This window comes from Rutidosis leptorrhynchoides, chromosome 5 (genome assembly GCF_046630445.1).
Source record: "Rutidosis leptorrhynchoides isolate AG116_Rl617_1_P2 chromosome 5, CSIRO_AGI_Rlap_v1, whole genome shotgun sequence".
Taxonomy (NCBI): Eukaryota; Viridiplantae; Streptophyta; class Magnoliopsida; order Asterales; family Asteraceae; genus Rutidosis; species Rutidosis leptorrhynchoides.
Window position 1 is genome coordinate 70623984 of NC_092337.1, and position 18229 is coordinate 70642212.

Below are 18229 nucleotides of genomic sequence, written 5' to 3' on the forward strand. Positions count from 1 at the left end.
AACGATCGACGGTAACAAATTCATCCAGATATAATAACAATATATCATTACAAAAGAACGAAAACGACCACCATTTCTAAATAAGAACAAGTTTTTTCAAAAGAATTCATTAAAAAAATGATTAGTATCTACCGCGTGTCTATCCGTTATCTCATTGAGTAACCTATAAAAAAGGTATAATAATTGCATAAGTTAAATATGTATAAACATACACTAAATAGTTAATTGTTTAATAATGTACCTTTGGCATTTGAAGTCGAAACTTCTACGTTTCTTGGTAGCGAAATCATCTATTATGTCATCTATTGAAGGGTTTTTACAATATCTCTATCAATGTAAAGAATCAAATAATTTTTTTAAGAAAATCGTCACCCATGATGCAATGAAGCCTTGTTTTAACAAATTTTTCATTGATGAGAATGATATGTGACAGTTGAAACAGGAAGAGTTAATATAAGATGAATCAATCTATCAAGAAAATGATACATTTCCGACTTCTCCGTTTCTCGTAGGCCTCTACTATTGTAATATCTCTAAAGACTAATAGAAAATAACAAAATTTATAAATAGATACACAGTAGGCCAGTAGGATTCAGTTTAATGATTGGTAAAACTGTAAAAATAGAATAATAACTCATTAAGGTTATGATACATGAGATCTAATGAACAATAATAAAGATTTGGTATAAAGTTTGTAGAATTAACTTACAAAATTCAAACGGATGTCATTGTAGTAACGTCAGAGGGTATTCCCAAAACTTGAATATCCATCTACTAATCCACACCTAATTTGGTACGAGTATATAATTGTATAAAGTTTGAGGTATAGGTATTGAGGTTTAATATTTATGAGCCCCGTAGACTAACGAAATTAAAATTAAAAAATTCTTAAACAATTCGACTATATGGTACAAATATAAGGGGATTTATAATTCGACTATATGATACACAAATATAATATGCTGGCCCATTTATAATAGATAAAAAAGGGTAAAAAGTTGGTATGCTATTATGCACTCACTTATAAGAGGTACAAACAATTCATAAAAAAATTAACATATGGTATTTGATGTCGGTGATTCACTTGCGGGAAGCTCAACACTCCCAAGCTACCCTCCTCCCTCCGCCATTGTAAATATCAATTTCCTGCCATTTTCAAAGATTCGAGTTTCAAAATTTCGCATGTTTCGGACAACATAATTGTCACGTCTTTTTTTTGGTTATTTTCTAGATATTGTACAAAAAAATTAGAGTTGACTGGTCATTATGGTTGCAAAACCCAATGAAGTGTTTGTACGTAGTAATATTTTTGTTGTTTCCCTAGCGCCTTGCTAGAGGTTTATTATATTTCTTCTGCCGTTATAAAAAAATAAAAAAAATGCCTGCCATCACTGCATTACGTGAGAAATGTTGTAGTATAAATTATGGTTGTCAATGTTTTCAACCAATTGACGTAGCGGTGGTGACATGAAATCTCTTATGAGAAGTCAGTTGTTCGATTCTCACTCGCAGCAATTCTCCTAATATCATCCACCCATTTTGTGGGCCTCGGAGGTTGCAGACGTCTTGCGATTGAACTTCACCAGAGGGTGTTTTACCATGAGTCTCGGAGGTTGCGGAAGTCTTGTGTTCGAACTTCACCCAAGGTAAACTTCACCCCAGAGGATTATACCACACGCGATGCCCGTATGAATTCGTTGTGGTAGTTTCCTCCTGGGGCGGTAGGACTGTAATAATTCAACTAAAGAAATGATCGAGTAAGTAGGTTTCAACATCGCATTCCGACTCCTTCAAGCCGTCAGTAACTTATAATCGTCATTAAAATAATATTTTCAACAAAACACTTTCCCTTCCCTCGTTAAAAGAAAAAAAAAATGAAAAGTAAAAAGAAATGAATTATATCTTCTTAATTTGAGAAAAAGTAAAAAGTAGACATACTTATTCTTTCAATTCTTTTTGTGTCTGTCCTTAAAGAATCTAAAAATACAAAAACACAAAAACTTCATAATGTATTTTATGATACTTTCTTATTTCAGAAAGAAAGAAAGAAAAAACTCTGAAACAACGTGTAGAACTGAATAATTTACGAGCTTCGGTTTTGATACCGGCAATAATGGGTATACTACTATGGCGGATTATGTATTTACCTTGTAAATAACAAAAAAAAAAAAAAAATAATAAAAAAAAAAAAAAAAAATAATAATAATAATAATAATAATAATAATAATAATAATAATAATAATAATAATAATAATAATAAAAATGTATTTACCTTGGTCCACCAACTCTTTTATCTAAATTAACTATCTTTCTAGATTAAGTTATCAAAGTATTTATCAAATATACAAAATCATACGGAGTACCGTTTAACCTTGTTTATTTATATTACATGATGATTTTAATCATAATTTGGTGCAACTTGAAATAATACTCATGGTTACAAACTTTCGGCATAAAGTTGTGCTTTGTTTAGAAAGAAATGAAGCAATCAAATTCTTTAGTTTGCTGTCATACGAACTTTTCAATAATTTAAATTTTTAATACTAAATAATATAGTTTTTGTGTTATACATACAAAAAATGTGAAAAAAAACCACCCAAACTATCAGAAATCAGAGATATACATAAAGAAGTATGGCGTAAACTCATGATTTTCACATATTATCTTTAATAGGAAATTAAGAATTATTATTATTATTATTATTTCTTTTCTTTTTAAGGCGGTTAGATGCTTGCTTGCAAACGTCATAAACAAAGCCCGTGTTGTACTGTTTTTAGTCGTGATGCGGGCGCTCAATATGAACCAACGACTTTTGTGACCCATAACTGTTGACTGTTTGACCCATTATCAATAAGACCATAAGAATTTTGGTCATTTACGAACTTTCTATTTTTCCTTGAATAGACCACTTCATGCCTCATACCCACAAATAAATTCTATATTTATGTATTGTGAGAGTGGTGCTAACCATGATAAACTTTCTTACTAAAATTAGCTGTCACAACATTTTCTTATCAGGACTAACTATGACTAAACATTCACAACAATGACATATTTCTTCAAATAAATTAAAACTTATCATATTAACTAATTATTGTGTGGTACAAATATTAGAACTAAATGTACAAGTGTTTATTCCAATTACTCTGTGCTACTATTTGCTTAAGAAATGAAATGGCTGGGGGGATGCAGGATGACCGGAAGGTGCGGTGGTGCTAACGGCACCCTGCAGGTCGGCGAGGAGGTGAAGGTGATACCATTGGGAGCACTCTTACTTCGTCTATCACTACTCTTTCTCAAATATAAATAAATATATAAATAAAATATATTTGTAAAATATCACTACTAAACAATGAAACTTCTAATTTACCTTATTTATTATTTCCAATGAATTACTTTTTAAACAAATTCAATCAAATTTACCTTAAATATACGAGTAAAGTTGATTTTATCATACCCATTTTATTTCTATACAAACTTTTGTCAGCATTTTTTTTGGACGAAGTGAGTATATTGGTCTTGATTGTGAAATGTATTGCAACACACTTTCATTAATTTCCTTTTTTTATATAAGTTTGTTTTTAAATTATACGGAGTAGAAAAAAAAAAAACTAAAAAAGAAAGATCAACCATTTTTATTTTCTAGATTGTTTGTCCCATCTGGAAAATTAAAAATTAAAAGATTAGTTTATTCACATACTACGACTACCCATGAAATAACATTTACCAAACCAATTTTTTTTTTTGGACATCCCAAACCATATTCCTATTGATAGAGATTTTCAAATGACTATGTCTTCTTTGTTTTGCCTTCTCCATCTTCTCATAATTCTAACCACCACACCTTTCACTTGTTCTTCATTTCATTTATTATCTAAAGGCTCATCAATCTCAGTTGATCACAAAGATGATCATATCGTTTCGCCTAATCGCCTTTTCACAGCCGGTTTTTACAAAGTGGGCATCAACGCTTACTCCTTTTCGATATGGTTCACCGAAAATATTCAGACTGTCGTGTGGACGGCGAATCGAGACGTACCCGTAAATGGAATACGCTCCAAGCTTTCACTTTACAAAAATGGTAATCTAGTTTTAGAAGATGCTGATAAAACCATTGTTTGGTCCACTGAAACTAAAGCCACAAATGGTTCACTTGTTTTAAAACTTGAAAATAATGGAAACCTTGTTTTATATCAAATTAATGGTCATCCGTACATTCTTTGGCAAAGTTTTGATTATCCAACTGATACTCTTTTACCTAATCAACCATTTACTAGAAATTCACAACTTGTTTCATCTAGAAGTAGGACGAATTTTTCCTCCGGTTTTTTCAAGCTTTATTTTGAGAATAATAACGTTTTGAGTCTTCTTTACGACGGGCCAGAAATCACGAGTGTTTACTGGCCCGAACCGTATTTGAAGACATGGGATGCTGGGAGGTCTACTTATAATAATAGCCGAATAGCGAAACTTGATTCTCGTGGCGAGTTTAACTCGTCCGATGAATTTGGATTCTTTGTTTCGGATTTTGGTGCGAAAGTACAAAGAATAATGAAGGTTGATTTTGATGGTAATATTAGAGTTTATAGCCTTGTTAAGGGACAAAAATGGGAGGTTCAATGGCAAGCATTTTCGAGATCGTGCAAGATTCATGGCGTTTGTGGCCCAAATAGTCTTTGTACTTATTCTAGCAAAACGGGCCGAAAATGTAATTGTGTTCATGGGTATAAGAAGAAGGATCCGAATGATTGGAGCTACGGCTGTGAGCCCGAATTCAAGCCTTGTCAAAAGGAAGTAAAAGAAGATTTCGTTGAGCTTCACTTTGTCGAGTTTTATGGTTATGATCTTAATTTTCTTCATAATTCTACTCTTGAAGCTTGCAAACAATCTTGCTTGAACGATTGCAATTGTAAAGGTTTTCAATACAAATTCGATACTGGTGTCTATAATTGCTTCTTGAAGAATCTATTATACAATGGTTATCAATCAGGGTTTGAGAACTCGGTGTATATTAAGTTACCAAAGAGTTTGGTATCATCTTATCAAGAAAGATTTAACGAAAACTCGCGCTACGTTTGTCCAAGTAATCTTACCATGTCAGTTACTAGATCTTATTATAAGAAACACGAAATCGGGACAGTTAAAGCTTTGTTATGGTTTGGGGGTGGAATTGGAGTTCTTGAGATCTTGTTGATACTTATATTCTTGTATATCACTAGTAGAGACTCTTCCATAACCGCGCAAAGTTACTATCCGATAGGATCAGCATTTAAAAGGTTCACTTACACTGAGCTTAAAAAGGCGACCGATAATTTTAGCAAAGAGATAGGGAGAGGTGGGGCCGGTGTGGTGTATAAAGGTGAGTTATCGGATGATAGAATTGCGGCAATAAAGATGCTTAAAGAGGTGAGTGATCATCAAGGGGAAGCTGAGTTTCAAGCGGAAATAAGTACGATTGGGAGGCTTAATCATATGAACTTGATCGAAACTTGGGGGTATTGCGTTGAAGGGAAACATAGGCTCGTGGTTTACGAGTTTATGGAGAATGGGTCGTTGGCGAAGATGTTGGAATCTAATAAACTTGATTGGGAGAAGAAGCTAGAAATAGCTATTGGTACTGCGAAAGGGCTAGCTTATTTACATGAAGAGTGTTTGGAATGGGTTTTACATTGTGACGTTAAACCACATAACATATTGTTGGATTCTAGTTATAGTCCAAAAGTGGCGGATTTTGGGTTGTCTAAGTTGTTTGATCGAAGCGCGGGTGAGGATTCAGATTTTTCAAGGATTAGAGGGACTAGAGGATATATGGCTCCCGAATGGGTGTTTAATCTTCCTATTACGTCAAAAGTTGATGTTTATAGTTATGGGGTCGTGATACTAGAGATGATAACGGGGAGGAGCCCGTTGCAAATGCAACAAAGTAGCGGTGGAAATAGTGGGAGAGATCAAACATTGGTTGAGTGGGTCCGAGACAAGATCAACGATGATTGTGTTGAGGAAATTGTGGATGTTGAGACGTGTGGTGAATACGATACGAGAAGTTTAAAGAATGTTTTGAATATTGCGTTACAATGTGCCGAAGAAGATAGAGATGCAAGACCTTCAATGAGTCAAGTGGTACATATGCTTCTTCATCCAGAGTTAGATGACTAAATTATCAAATTATACTAGTTGTGTAACTATGTGTATAAAATGATCTTGTGTAGTAACTTTCATATAAGTATGATTATGAGTATGTTTAGTAGTGTTAATAATAATTCCGCAACGAATTCAAGTATAGTAGCAGTCTAGCATGACAAAAAAGCGTTACGGCTAGCAATGGCCACTCGAGTATGAAAATAACCCTATTTTAGCCCAAACTAAATGGGCCGCAGCTGCTAGCAATGGACTAAAAAATGGGGTTATCACCAAAATGCCCAAATATTTTTTTACCCCTTGCACCAGAGCCCAAAAAAAAAAAAAATTGACAAAATGCCCTCGCAAGGCGCAAGGCACCTTGCGACCTTGCGTGTTTGCGTCTTTTCTAAAAAAACTACGGTTAAATGACATTTTTCAACCTGTCACTCCACACTTTCATCCGATTCGCAAACACGCAAATAAAGTCACACAAGCGATTCGCAACAACGCAAGCACAAACGCAAACCCTCTTCAATTACTACTACCAGATTCTCCTCCTTCATCATCTCCACCACCACCTAACCCCTCTTGCTACCACCGTGACTTCTTATACTAGCCTACAAGGGTTTTCACGAAGTATTAGGGTTTTCACGCAAAAGAAATCGGGTTTTCACGAAGTAATCAAGCAAATAATCAAGGAATCAAATTTGCAACGATGGCAAGCACCCAGGTTAGTGATTACTTTGTTGTTTATGTGTGTGTTATCTGTTTATTTTATCTTCGATGCGAATTGTATAAATGTGCACACCAACTGCTCGATGAAATGTCTGTTCGAGGTGTATTTGTGTTTAACGAAGTACAACCGTTGTTTTATGACATGCAACTGTATTTTGGGTTATATGTTCGAGTGAAACATACATTAACTGCTCATAGAATTAGGGAAATTGACCAGACGCAAGACCTAGTTTGCGTGCTTGCGTACGCAAAGCTACTGGACGCAAGGTTGTCTTTGCGTCCTTGCGTGTCCCAGAAGCTTGTCTTTGCGTCCTTGCGATGGTCAATTAAACGGACGCAAGTTTTATCTTGCGTTCTTGCGTCCTGTTACTTTCTGCTGATTTTATTGTTACTTATGCAGGGATTTGTGGAAGGAAAGTTAACGATGAAGAATAAGTTGAGCGTTATAGGGGATGTGAAGAAGGTCATGACTGAGAATCAAATTAAAAAGTTTAAAGAAACGTGTTTCGGTCCATGGTTAGATCTAGAATACTTTGGTAATGATCCCGGGCTTGTACATTGCATGCTCCAACGGAAGAGTGTGCGGCCGGATAGACTAGATAATGTTAAGTACCCCGATGAGCATGAGGATATATGGTTTCATTTCCAGAACAATTTTTCGATTAGATTTGGTCGCCGTGAATTTTGTCTTGTTACGGGTTTTTTGTTTAGTAGCCGGACGGACATGGCACATTACATCCCGAAGAATTATGACGTCCAGACCGCACCTATTAGACGACGTTTATTTAAGGGTTTTAAAGATTCTCAAAATGTTTTGATTAGTGATGTTGAAAAGATGCTTTTAAAATCTGATCACAGCCGTATTAGTGACGATGATGTGGTGCGATTAGCAATTATCTTGATTGTAGAGAGAGGTTTTATGGGTAAACAAGGGATCCATGTTGTGAATAAAAAGTTTTTATGGCTAGTCGAAGAGTTATCGCGTGTTAATCAGTACCCATGGGGGTCTCGTATTTGGGAGCCAACTTACGAAGCGGTTAGTGAAGGTTTTGTTATTCGTGAAAGCCAATTAGAGAGTGGAAAGGCGTACACTTTGGCGGGATTTATGTGGGCTTTCAAGGTAAATGGTTGAACATTTGTTATTTAATGTTAATATTTAAGATGTAACATAAATTAAATTAATTGTTTTTTTATTTGTAGATTTGGATTCTCGAGTCTTACCGTCGTACCATTAAACCGTTTGCAAAAAAGACTGACAAGAATGGAGTACCGAGGCCTCTTTTTTGGAAGCGTTCATCTGCCGAGTCATTTGGAATGTCTGAATACCTTAAACTCCTACATATTCAGGTTAGTTACATTTTTAAAATGTTAGCCTATCCTAAATTGTTGCATAGTTTATCTGTTATCTGTTAACAGACAGGTTCTGTTATGGGCGCAAGGTATCCCTTGCGTCCTTGCGTGTGTTTTTATGTAGACGCAAGGTATACCTTGCGTCCTTGCGTGTTTTTTTGTTCTTCAACGCAAGAGTTGTTTGCGTCCTTGCGTACGCGGTAAACTTTTATCTGTTTACATACAGGTTCTGGTATGGGCGCATGATATAACTTGCGTCTTTGCGTGGGTTTTTAGGTAGACGCAAGGTCTACCTTGCGTCCTTGCGTGTGGTTTTGTTCTTCAACGCAAGAGTTGTTTGCGTCCTTGCGTACATGTAAACTGTTATCTGTTTACAGACAGGTTCTGGTATGGGCGCAAGGTATCACTTGCGTCCATGCGTGTGTTTTAAGGTAGACGCAAGGTGGACCTTGCGTCCTTGCGTGTGTTTTTGTTCTTCAACGCAAGAGTTGTTTGCGTCCTTGCGTACACGGACACAAGCTTTTCTTTGCGTCTTTGATTATTGGTTTCTGCTAATATTCTTATTTGATAATTATTTAATATGAATAATTAATTGTAGGATGAGTGTCCCAAGAAAAAGAGACCTTTTCGTGGTCTGCAGCCAACTGAAACAGAGCAGAGTTGTCAATGGTGGATTCAGAGTGACGTGTACTTTAGAGGAGGAAAGGTACCAGAAGATGAGATCGAGGTTGAGGTCCAGGATGATGAAGTTGATACAGATGATCCAGTTGTTGATGGGTCTGAGCAGACACACCACAAGCATTCAACAGGAGATGTTCATACAGAGGGCCTTCACGATGTACACAATTTACATCGTATGTTAGAGTTGTTGACAAAGCGGGTGGACAAACAAGAGAAAGACTTAATTGATTGCAAAAAACTTGTTATGCAACACGAAGAACTTTTATCGCAACAACAACAACAATATCAGGTACATTGAATTGAATTGATTTATGTTGATTTATTTATTATTATTTTGGTATTAATTGAATTTATTTATTGATTTATTTATTACTTATGTTATTTATTGTGTTTAGGATGATGATATGTGTTTCAATCGATCTTTGTCTGATAATGAGACTGAAAGGCCGTCTCCAATGCACATTCGACGTGGAATCAGAGAAAGAAAGCCAACTGGTGTATTAAGGTCCCCATTCACAACACCTGGGTACAGAAAACCCATTGAGAAGGTACAGCCCAGCAAATTAAAATAGTTGTATGTTAAATTATTGCAATAAACAATGGCTATTTAAGGTTGTTTTATGTTATTGTCACGGATGCAAGACATGCCTTGCGTCCTTGCGTGTCGCAAGAGTGTTCTTGCGTCTTATCTTCTAGGCACGCAAGGTTGTACTTGCGTCCTTGCGTGGGTTTGTCGCAAGGTTGAGTTTGCGTCCTTGCGTATGTTTGTTTACTCTGTTGTTTATGTATTTTACTCAGTTGTCAAAAGATGTGATTGAGAAAGTGGAAAGCATGAATGCTGTAAAGTTAGGGACTGAAGAAGATCAAGGTCAACAACAAATTAATGAGGATGTGGTACCCATGGACACAGATGCAGCAGCAGAGGTGAGTTTGGCTGGCGCAAACCATCATTTGCGTCCTTGCGTCCGTTATCTTTTAGGCGCAAGGTTGTGCTTGCGTCCTTGCGTGTGGTCTATTCCACACACGCAAGATTATGTTTGCGTCCTTGCGTCTGTTTGAATTAATTTATATTAACCTTGTTTCCCATAATTATTGTAGGTTAGTGTTGATAAGCAGCCTGTTAAAGTGAGTAAGAGAAAAAGAAAGGAACAAGACTGGGCTACTGAGGAAGAAATTTGGGGGATGATTGACAGGTTTATAAATGATCAAGGAACTCTCCAACCACCGCCACCTAATGCCTGGAGAGATGGTAGAAAGCATGCAGGTCCAGCAAAAGATCCAAAGACAATGATTGAGAGCAAGCAAGAGACGCGTTGCATGTTCATCTTTCAAAATGAGCAATTCATTTTTATAAATCAAGACTTTTGGCTTCGATTACTGGCATTAGGGCATTCTGGTTATTTGGATAACTTGGTAAGTTTGTAAGTTTGTTATTTTGTTATTCTTTTGTTAATTTTATATAATTTTATACAATTTATAAATTTTACTAAGGTTACACTGTATATGTTAACTTGTTATATTTATAGCACATTGACGGCTGGGCTACATTTCTGTTGAGATATCGTCAGAGATTTCTCCCCCGAGCCAGTCAAGTTTATGCCACTCCTGAGTTTCCAGCTGAGGTGCTTAAGGCTAGTTCTAGATGGACTATTATGCCACTGGGATTCATGAACATGTTTGAGAGGTTCAAAACTTATTTTGACAATACTCAGAAGGAGGTGGGCATACAGGAGGAATCTACAACAGATGGAGAGGGAATTATTGGCCAAAATCCTCCAGATTACATGTACTTAATTGGACTTGGAGACGGCAGTGTTGACCTATATCCATCTTGGGCTGACTGTGATCAGGTAAACACAAGAATTTTTACAGAAATTTTTGTTCTGGAGCAGACGCAAGGACATTCTTGCGAGCTTGCGTCTTTGTTACTGGACGCAAGTTCTCCCTTGCGTCCTTGCGTGTCAATGTCGCAAGGTCAACCTTGCGGCTTGCGTGTGTTTTGGAAACGCAAGGTTTATCTTGCGTCCTTGCGTCCCGTTGTCGCAAGGTTCACCTTGCGTCCTTGCATAAGTTTTGGGTTTTCGCAAGGTTTATCTTGCGTCCTTGTTCAACCTTGCGGCTTGCGTGTGTTTTGGAAACGCAAGGTTTATCTTGCGTCCTTGCGTCCCATTATCGCAAGGTTAACCTTGCGTCCTTGCGTAAGTTTTGGATTTTCGCAAGGTTTATCTTGCGTCCTTGCGTCCTTGTTTTGTTTTAACCTTTCTGCCTGTCTGTTACAGGTCTTGATCCCATTACATTTTTGGAAAGAAGAACATTTCCTGCTGCTTCAGTTGAAGTTAGAAGAAATGAAGGTTTTTGTGTACGACAGTTTACCCGGACATGTCAGTGAAAAAAAACTTGACGAAGTTTTCAAGATTTTGGGTGACAACTTGCCAGTGTACTTGAAGGCGATTGACTATTTTAACAAGACGCAAGACTCCCAAATTGTTGGATACTATGAAAATAAAGAAAGTGTGGAGTTGATGATTGAACCTGGTCCCGTTGTGCCAATGCAGACTGGTGGTCATGGTGATTGTGGGGTTTGGGTGTGCATACATATGGAGAGGATTATTTATGGAAGGGAGGAGGTTGACAACATTGGAGATGCTAAAAAGGCTGCAGAGCAGTATAGAAACAGAATGGCAAGAACGTTTTTTCGTGCACGTTTTGATACACAAGAACCGCCGCCACCAACTCCACCAGTAGAGATTCAGGTTGATTGATACATTGTAGCTAATAGATAGCAGGTCTTGTATGCAAATTTGGTGTAAATAGGTTGCTGGTAAATTCACTTTTGCAACAGTTGTATTTGACACCCCACGCAAGGACGCAAGCTTATGCTTGCGTACGCAAGCTTAGATTTGCGTCCTTGCGTGTATATATTTTTCGTACGCAAGGAATGCTTTGCGTCCTTGCGTGTGTATACTTTCGTCATCATGCGTATGCAAGCGAAGCCTTGCGTACGCAAGCGAAGCCTTGCGTACGCAAGCAAAAGCCTTGCGTAGGAAAGCAAAGCCTTGCGTGTTTTGTAAAACAAATTACATTTATTACATAAAATAACACAGTAGGTACCTAGAATACAAGGGAAATACAACAATACATTACAACAAACGAAATCCAACAATAAGTTAAAAATAAAATTGACATTCCAAATGCGATAGTGTTACTAATTATCGCTCCCTAAATTGCACGTTGCATAAAACTGAGACTGATATGCCTTAAAAGCTTCAGCATCTATGGCCTTCTCCTTACCCTTCTTCGATTTTGGGGCCGATGTTTTTACTACTCTTTTAGAAGTTGATTCACCTGTTCGGTCATAAGAAGCTGTGCACGTATCCCTACCATGACCTGGTTCTTTGCAACGAGTGCAAGTTCTTACGATTTTTTCAGTATCTTCACCCTTCGACGGAATACGTTTTGTACTTTTAGGGCGTCCAGGGGCTCTTTTCTCCTTAATGGGAGGGTTTACAATTTGTAAAACGCCGGGCGACGGATACGACCATTCTGACCGATGGGGCAAAGGAAGGATGTGTTCAAAATACGTATTTATATAAGTTTGAGTTGTGAACCAGTGTGATACAAATTGAGTAACATCCTCCACGCCGAAAAGTCGTGCTGCTGCAATAACATGACCGCAAGGTATCCCCGATAACTGCCACTGCCCACATGAACATACTTTATCGTCGAGATTAACCATTCCATTTTTTCTGCCATCTCGCACTTCTATTAGATTGTTTGTCGATGGAATTGCTTGCCATCTTCTAGATTTTCTCGTCCTCTTGCCTAGTTTATGTTCAGCATATGGGGTAACCGTTGAAGTAAGACTAACCGACTGGTTGCGATGTTTGAAATACCAATCTTGTACTGAAGCGCGAAAAAACTCAAACAACATGCAAACAGGTAGTTTTCGAGCATGTTTGGATAGTGCGTTAACAGACTCTACACTGTTGCTAGTAAGGTATGAATACCTAACATGTTCAGCTCTACTTCTGGACCATTTGTGGAAACCAACTTGTTCTAAATAATTGTAAGACGCTCTCAATCTTCTTCGAAATACACTAAGATGATCCTCAAAATCCGACCCACGGTAAGCTTTCACCATTTTCCAATAATGCCATTCAAAATATTTGAATTTGTTAGATTTATTCTTGATGCTTCCAAACAAATGACGTGCGCAAAAACAGTGAAAGGCTTCAGGAAACACAGTTGAAACACCATGTGCTATTGAAGCAGCACGATCAGAAATAAAAGTAAGCTCTGAAATACGATCACTCATACCACAACTCATTAAATGATCTCTTAGGTTGCCTAAGAACCATGACCAAACCTCGTTTGTCTCGCCGCCACCAATTCCGTAGGCCAATGGCAGAATTCCATTATTGCCATCCATCGCAACGACAACTAAATTTGTCCCCGAGTACCCTGCCTTCAAATGCGCACCATCGACGATGATTACCGGGCGACAATGTTGAACAAATGATCGAACCTACATAGATTTTAGCAGGTCAAAAGTGTTCAATTATAATAAGGTCAATTATAAGTTAAAAATGAGAGAGATTATCGATACTTACAACTACGCCAAGGGAATAGTAACACATCAAAAATCTATCTTCTTTGTCGGTGACCAAATTACTTACGCTTCCCGGGTTGTGGATCCTAATGTTATATAGGTAAAGGGGAAGCATTCGGAACGAGTCCTCAGCACTGCCACGAAGCATTTGTAATGTATGACATTTGGCCCTCCATGCTTGGTTGTAAGATATGCTGACACCGAACCGTTGTCCTATATCCGCACGTATATCATTTGCTTTGTATTCCCGGTTTGCAGACTTGAAAGAATCCACAAGCATACTACCCAACACCTTTTTGGTAGCATGTTTATTGTTTCCCATAATTAGTGTGCGTGAGCATGTGTGTACGTCATGCAATTTCTTTACCATAAAGTTTTCAGTGTTCCGTATTTTGTAAGCACTAATTTTCCATTCACAATTTGGCAACACACAATTAGCGGTGTATCGAGATTTGTCCGTCTTTACAGGCTTAATTTGGAAGTTTTCTTCAAGACATTTTGTAAATAGAGTGTTTATGAACTCGGCCTTGTTCAAAAAAGTTTGACGAACTTTAATTAAATCTGATACCCTATACATGGTTGGTGTTTGTGTCGTAAATTCAGGCTCTTGCTCTTGCTGACTCAATAGAGGTGGCATATTCCAGAATAAATCTTGCTTTTCTTCTTCATATTGATCTTCTTCGTCTTCGTCTTCGTCTCCGTCTTTTTCTCCATCTGAATCACTAGATGCGACAACAGATATCTCAAACGGGTGGTCTCCTTCTTTAATTTTACATACGTTTTCAACACCATAGTTAAACATATCAAACTCTTCAGTGTTTGGAGGTGGCATTTCAGGCTCTCCCGTTTCTAAATTATGAAGGTTTGGTTCAGTGACTTGTGTTGAGTGTGTTTCTGGGTTTGGTTGTGGTTGGAGTGTTTCTGGGTTTCGTTGTGGTTGGTGTTTTTCGTAGTTTCGTTGTGGTACGTGTGTTTCTGGGTTTCGTTGTGGTAGATTCATTCGTACTTTCTCAACAACATAAATATCAATCGGAGCATTTACAATTGCATATTGTAAGAACTCTTGAAAGTCTTCATAATCATCCGTAATATCAAAAACATGGTTATTATAAATGTATCTCATTGAAACAGGTGAATTGGGTGGCATTTATATTTTTTTAAGAACATTTTTTAATAATATTCTCTGATTCATTAGTTTTATAGGTGCAACAGGTAGTTTTAGCCGAATTCTAAAACAATCTTCGGGTAAATACTTGGGAATGTTGTTAATATACTCAAAAGAACCCCCACAACATATATGAACAACAAATTTATCTTCATTAACACAATTCATAAATATTTAGGTAGTGAAAAAATGCTTGAAAATGTACCTTGTGTAGCCAATAATCACTGAAATTCTTTTGGAATGAGTTGTTAGAAAATGATAAATTTCAAGTTCCCGGGACATTCTTTATATAGGATCGAAATTCTATCCATGAAAATCTAGAAAATCTAATGAAATCTTATCCTGAAAATCCTTTCCTGAGAAGATAAAGGCGCAAGGACGCAAGGACGCAAGGACGCAAGGAGGATTGCGTACTTGCGCCAGTGTGTACGCAAGGTACCTTGCGCGGGCGTTTAAACATGTCATTTAACCGTGATAAAAATTAAAAGAATACGCAAGGACGCAAGAAGGCAAGGTCGCAAGGTACCTTGCGCCTTGCGAGGGCATTTTGTCAATTTTTTTTTTTTTTGGGCTCTGGTGCAAGGGGTAAAAAATATTTGGGCATTTTGGTGATAACCCCTAAAAAAAATGCTAGTGTAAAGAGCTCAAATCAAGAGGCCCGGTGTGTTTGATCGAATAGCTGGAGCCGGAAGTTTTTAAGCTAAAGTTTATTTTTTTTAGTTGGGAGCTAGAGTTTTTGTTTTCGTAAGTGATTGGTAAAATAGTTGAAACTAGAGCTTATAGTTGTGAATTGACTTATAAGGACTCAAATATAATATAATATGTAGAATAATATTATAATATTTTAGTAATTTGTGACCATAAGCTCTACACATTATTAAAAACTAGTTTTAGAAGCTTCTTTTTTAACAGATTGTGTTTTTATTAAGCTCTACTTTTTGTTGTATAGCAAGCAAAACTTATGACTTGAATCTTATTAAAATCATAAGTTCTAGCTTTTTATAAGCTCATATAAGTTAAATAAGTTCTACGGTCAAACACACCCTTAAACACTAAGAAAAGTACTGGTTAGTGGCATAACCTATGCTATTTACATCTTTGATTCACTTTCCAACCACCACGCAAAAGGAAATTAAAATAAAATAAAATAATATATACACACACATGCACATACACGAAGGTAGAACTTAAAAAAATCCAAAACAAGGTGAGGCCATAGTTGTAAATTAGAGTCACACTAGTGATGAAAACTGTGGCAAATGAAAAAAATAATTTATTTACTAAGAGCGGAGTCGTGCTCTTTTTTCGCCGTCGACCACCGGGACAACAGGATCTGACTGTCGTCCCATTTCCCACCGTCGTCGCCCCGGTGTCGACCCTTGGCGTCGAGGTTTGAATTCTCCTGCTCGACTTTGGCTTTGCAAGGTTTTTGTATCTAAAATTTGAATAAATAGTTAGTCGATGGTGTTTTTGGGTTCTTTTATTTTTTTTTTTAATTTTTTTTTTCTTTCAAAAATGAAGGTGAGACACAATTTAATGGCACGAAATTTTTTTATGAAGAAAAGATTGGAGGAAGGAGATCCGAGGAAAATGGAAATGTAGACATTTTTTTTATTTCATCTGTAGGGCAACAATTTCGTATGTCTGCATTTCATTATCTTAAACACCTATTGTGTAAACACTAAGCCCCCAACATGCGCTTAATTTCTGTTAATTTACTATATTAAATTGAATTATTATTATTTTTTAAACAGCTGAAAATATTATTAAAAGAAAGCCAGCAAGAAGCTAGAATTACAAAGCCATTAAGGGTTTTGATGGAAAACCGTGTGTACTTTTAATTTAGATTAACGCAGCGGACAGTTAAAATTAAATATAATCTATATTACAAAACATGCACACGATTGACGGTTCCAAACAAGATCCAATTACACCATTAATAATTGTCAAAATATATAAATTCACAAGAGGAGTTAACGATATACCTTTCTTGAAGAACTGAGTTGTTGGAGAGAAACTCACGATCAAAATTATGACCGTCTCTTTGGATAGTCCACACTACACTTCAAACGACCGTCAATGGATACTAGTCCAAACCCAAATAACAATTAATCAACCTTTGATTAATATAATGAAACAATAATAATACTCCGTATATGTTTCGACTTCTTTTCTTGTAGTTTAAAACGGAAAATTAAGAATATGTTATGTGCCTTATTTTTCGTACGCAATAACAAATAACATGTATTGATTTGAGAGCTTGTTTTCTTTTGTTTGTTTTCTGAATTTGTTCTTAGAACTTCACCCCCAAAAACCATTGTATAGAGCATATATAATATACTTGCAACTTATTAGTTGTGGTGTAGTTGGTTGTAGTCTAGTTAGTCACCAAAACCAAAAACCAATATGTATAATAGGAGTATTATGTTAATCGAATTTGGAGTCGGTAACGAAATGATTCTATTTTTCAAATTAATATGGAGCAAGTAAACCTACTCCAAAATAAGAAACTGTGTACACATATGTTTCCAAATCTAATTCACCATCTACTTGTCTTTTGTATTTGGCCCAAAATTAGTTTTTCAATCAATTAACTAATATTGATTAATTAATCTCTCAATTAATTAATTAAAATAACTAAATTAATTGTTTCACAATTAGATATTTTAACTTGTCCCGTTACTTGAGTAATATATATACATCATATATATGTTTAATTTGACGTCTAGGTGTATATGTTTGTGACCCCGAAGGCTTAAATAAATTTAGCCATATAGTTTTATGTTGTACCTTGCACATTAATCCTACAGACTCCCACTTGTGCATGACACAACATCAAGTAACTATACAAACAATAGATACCGTCTAGCAACAGACCATTGTCCCTAAATTCACGTGAGGGTAGTTTCTCAGAACTGCATATAGTAAGTGTTAAATGTCATTCGTCCTTTTGTTTCAGATACTTTAGTTAAATTTGAGATATGGATCATCGGTCATTCTCATTTGTTTAACAATTTTATTTCTCGATCTTAGAATTGAATTAGATCACCAAATTAATTAAGTATCATCTTAATTACATCTGGGTGCGGCCACACAAATATCTTATTCATTCATCGAGGAGCTCAAAAGTATCTAACTCCAAACATTTTGGAGGAACAAATCCTATATTGCATACACGTGTCTCTCACGAGCTTTACATTATACCCAATAATGGCCTTTATACAGCCTTATTCAGGACAGCGTTTAACCATATCAAAGTACAATATTCCACACATCGAAACCGGCGTGCATCTCAAGTCTACGGACATAAAAACATAATTACTAAAAGATTCACTACTGACAACGATCCATGTAGTGATATCTCGGTTGGGTCATTCCAATATTCATCATCAATGAATACCTATGAATTTGGTCTCTACAAGTTAACTATTTATCATCAATAAATATAACCAACATTCATATTAATCTTAATTCATGTTATTCCCATAACATGATTGATTATGGAGATTTTGAATAATCAACAATTACTCATGGATTAAACATGCTAATATAGAACCCAGTGTTATAAA

General features: G+C 36.4%; 2 protein-coding genes across 2 annotated transcripts; both read left to right on the top strand.

The window, feature by feature from the left end:
* Positions 1-3746: 3746 nt before the first annotated feature.
* LOC139846724 (putative receptor protein kinase ZmPK1) lies at positions 3747-6282 on the top strand. The gene has a single exon (XM_071836209.1). The coding sequence runs from the start codon at positions 3787-3789 to the stop codon at positions 6154-6156; it is 2370 nt and encodes a 789-aa protein (XP_071692310.1). The 5' UTR covers positions 3747-3786; the 3' UTR covers positions 6157-6282.
* A 289-nt stretch (positions 6283-6571) lies between these two features.
* LOC139846723 (uncharacterized) lies at positions 6572-11854 on the top strand. Its single transcript, XM_071836208.1, has 9 exons — positions 6572-6850; positions 7256-7975; positions 8056-8202; positions 8804-9175; positions 9282-9434; positions 9685-9810; positions 9985-10299; positions 10413-10736; positions 11166-11854. Exons 1-9 carry the CDS (start codon positions 6836-6838, stop codon positions 11646-11648), a joined length of 2655 nt encoding a protein of 884 aa, XP_071692309.1. The 5' UTR covers positions 6572-6835; the 3' UTR covers positions 11649-11854.
* Positions 11855-18229: the final 6375 nt, after the last annotated feature.

What these genes read in the sequence shown, in the direction of transcription:
- LOC139846723 (XM_071836208.1), top strand. An exon ending in AACAACAACAACAATATCAG is followed by an intron (nt 9,176 to 9,281) that starts GTACATTGAATT and finishes TATTGTGTTTAG; the next exon opens with GATGATGATATGTGTTTCAA. An exon ending in ACAGAAAACCCATTGAGAAG is followed by an intron (nt 9,435 to 9,684) that starts GTACAGCCCAGC and finishes TATTTTACTCAG; the next exon opens with TTGTCAAAAGATGTGATTGA.
- LOC139846724 (XM_071836209.1), top strand. Translation starts at nt 3,787, where the DNA reads ATGACTATGTCTTCTTTGTTTTGCCTTCTCCATCTTCTCATAATTCTA.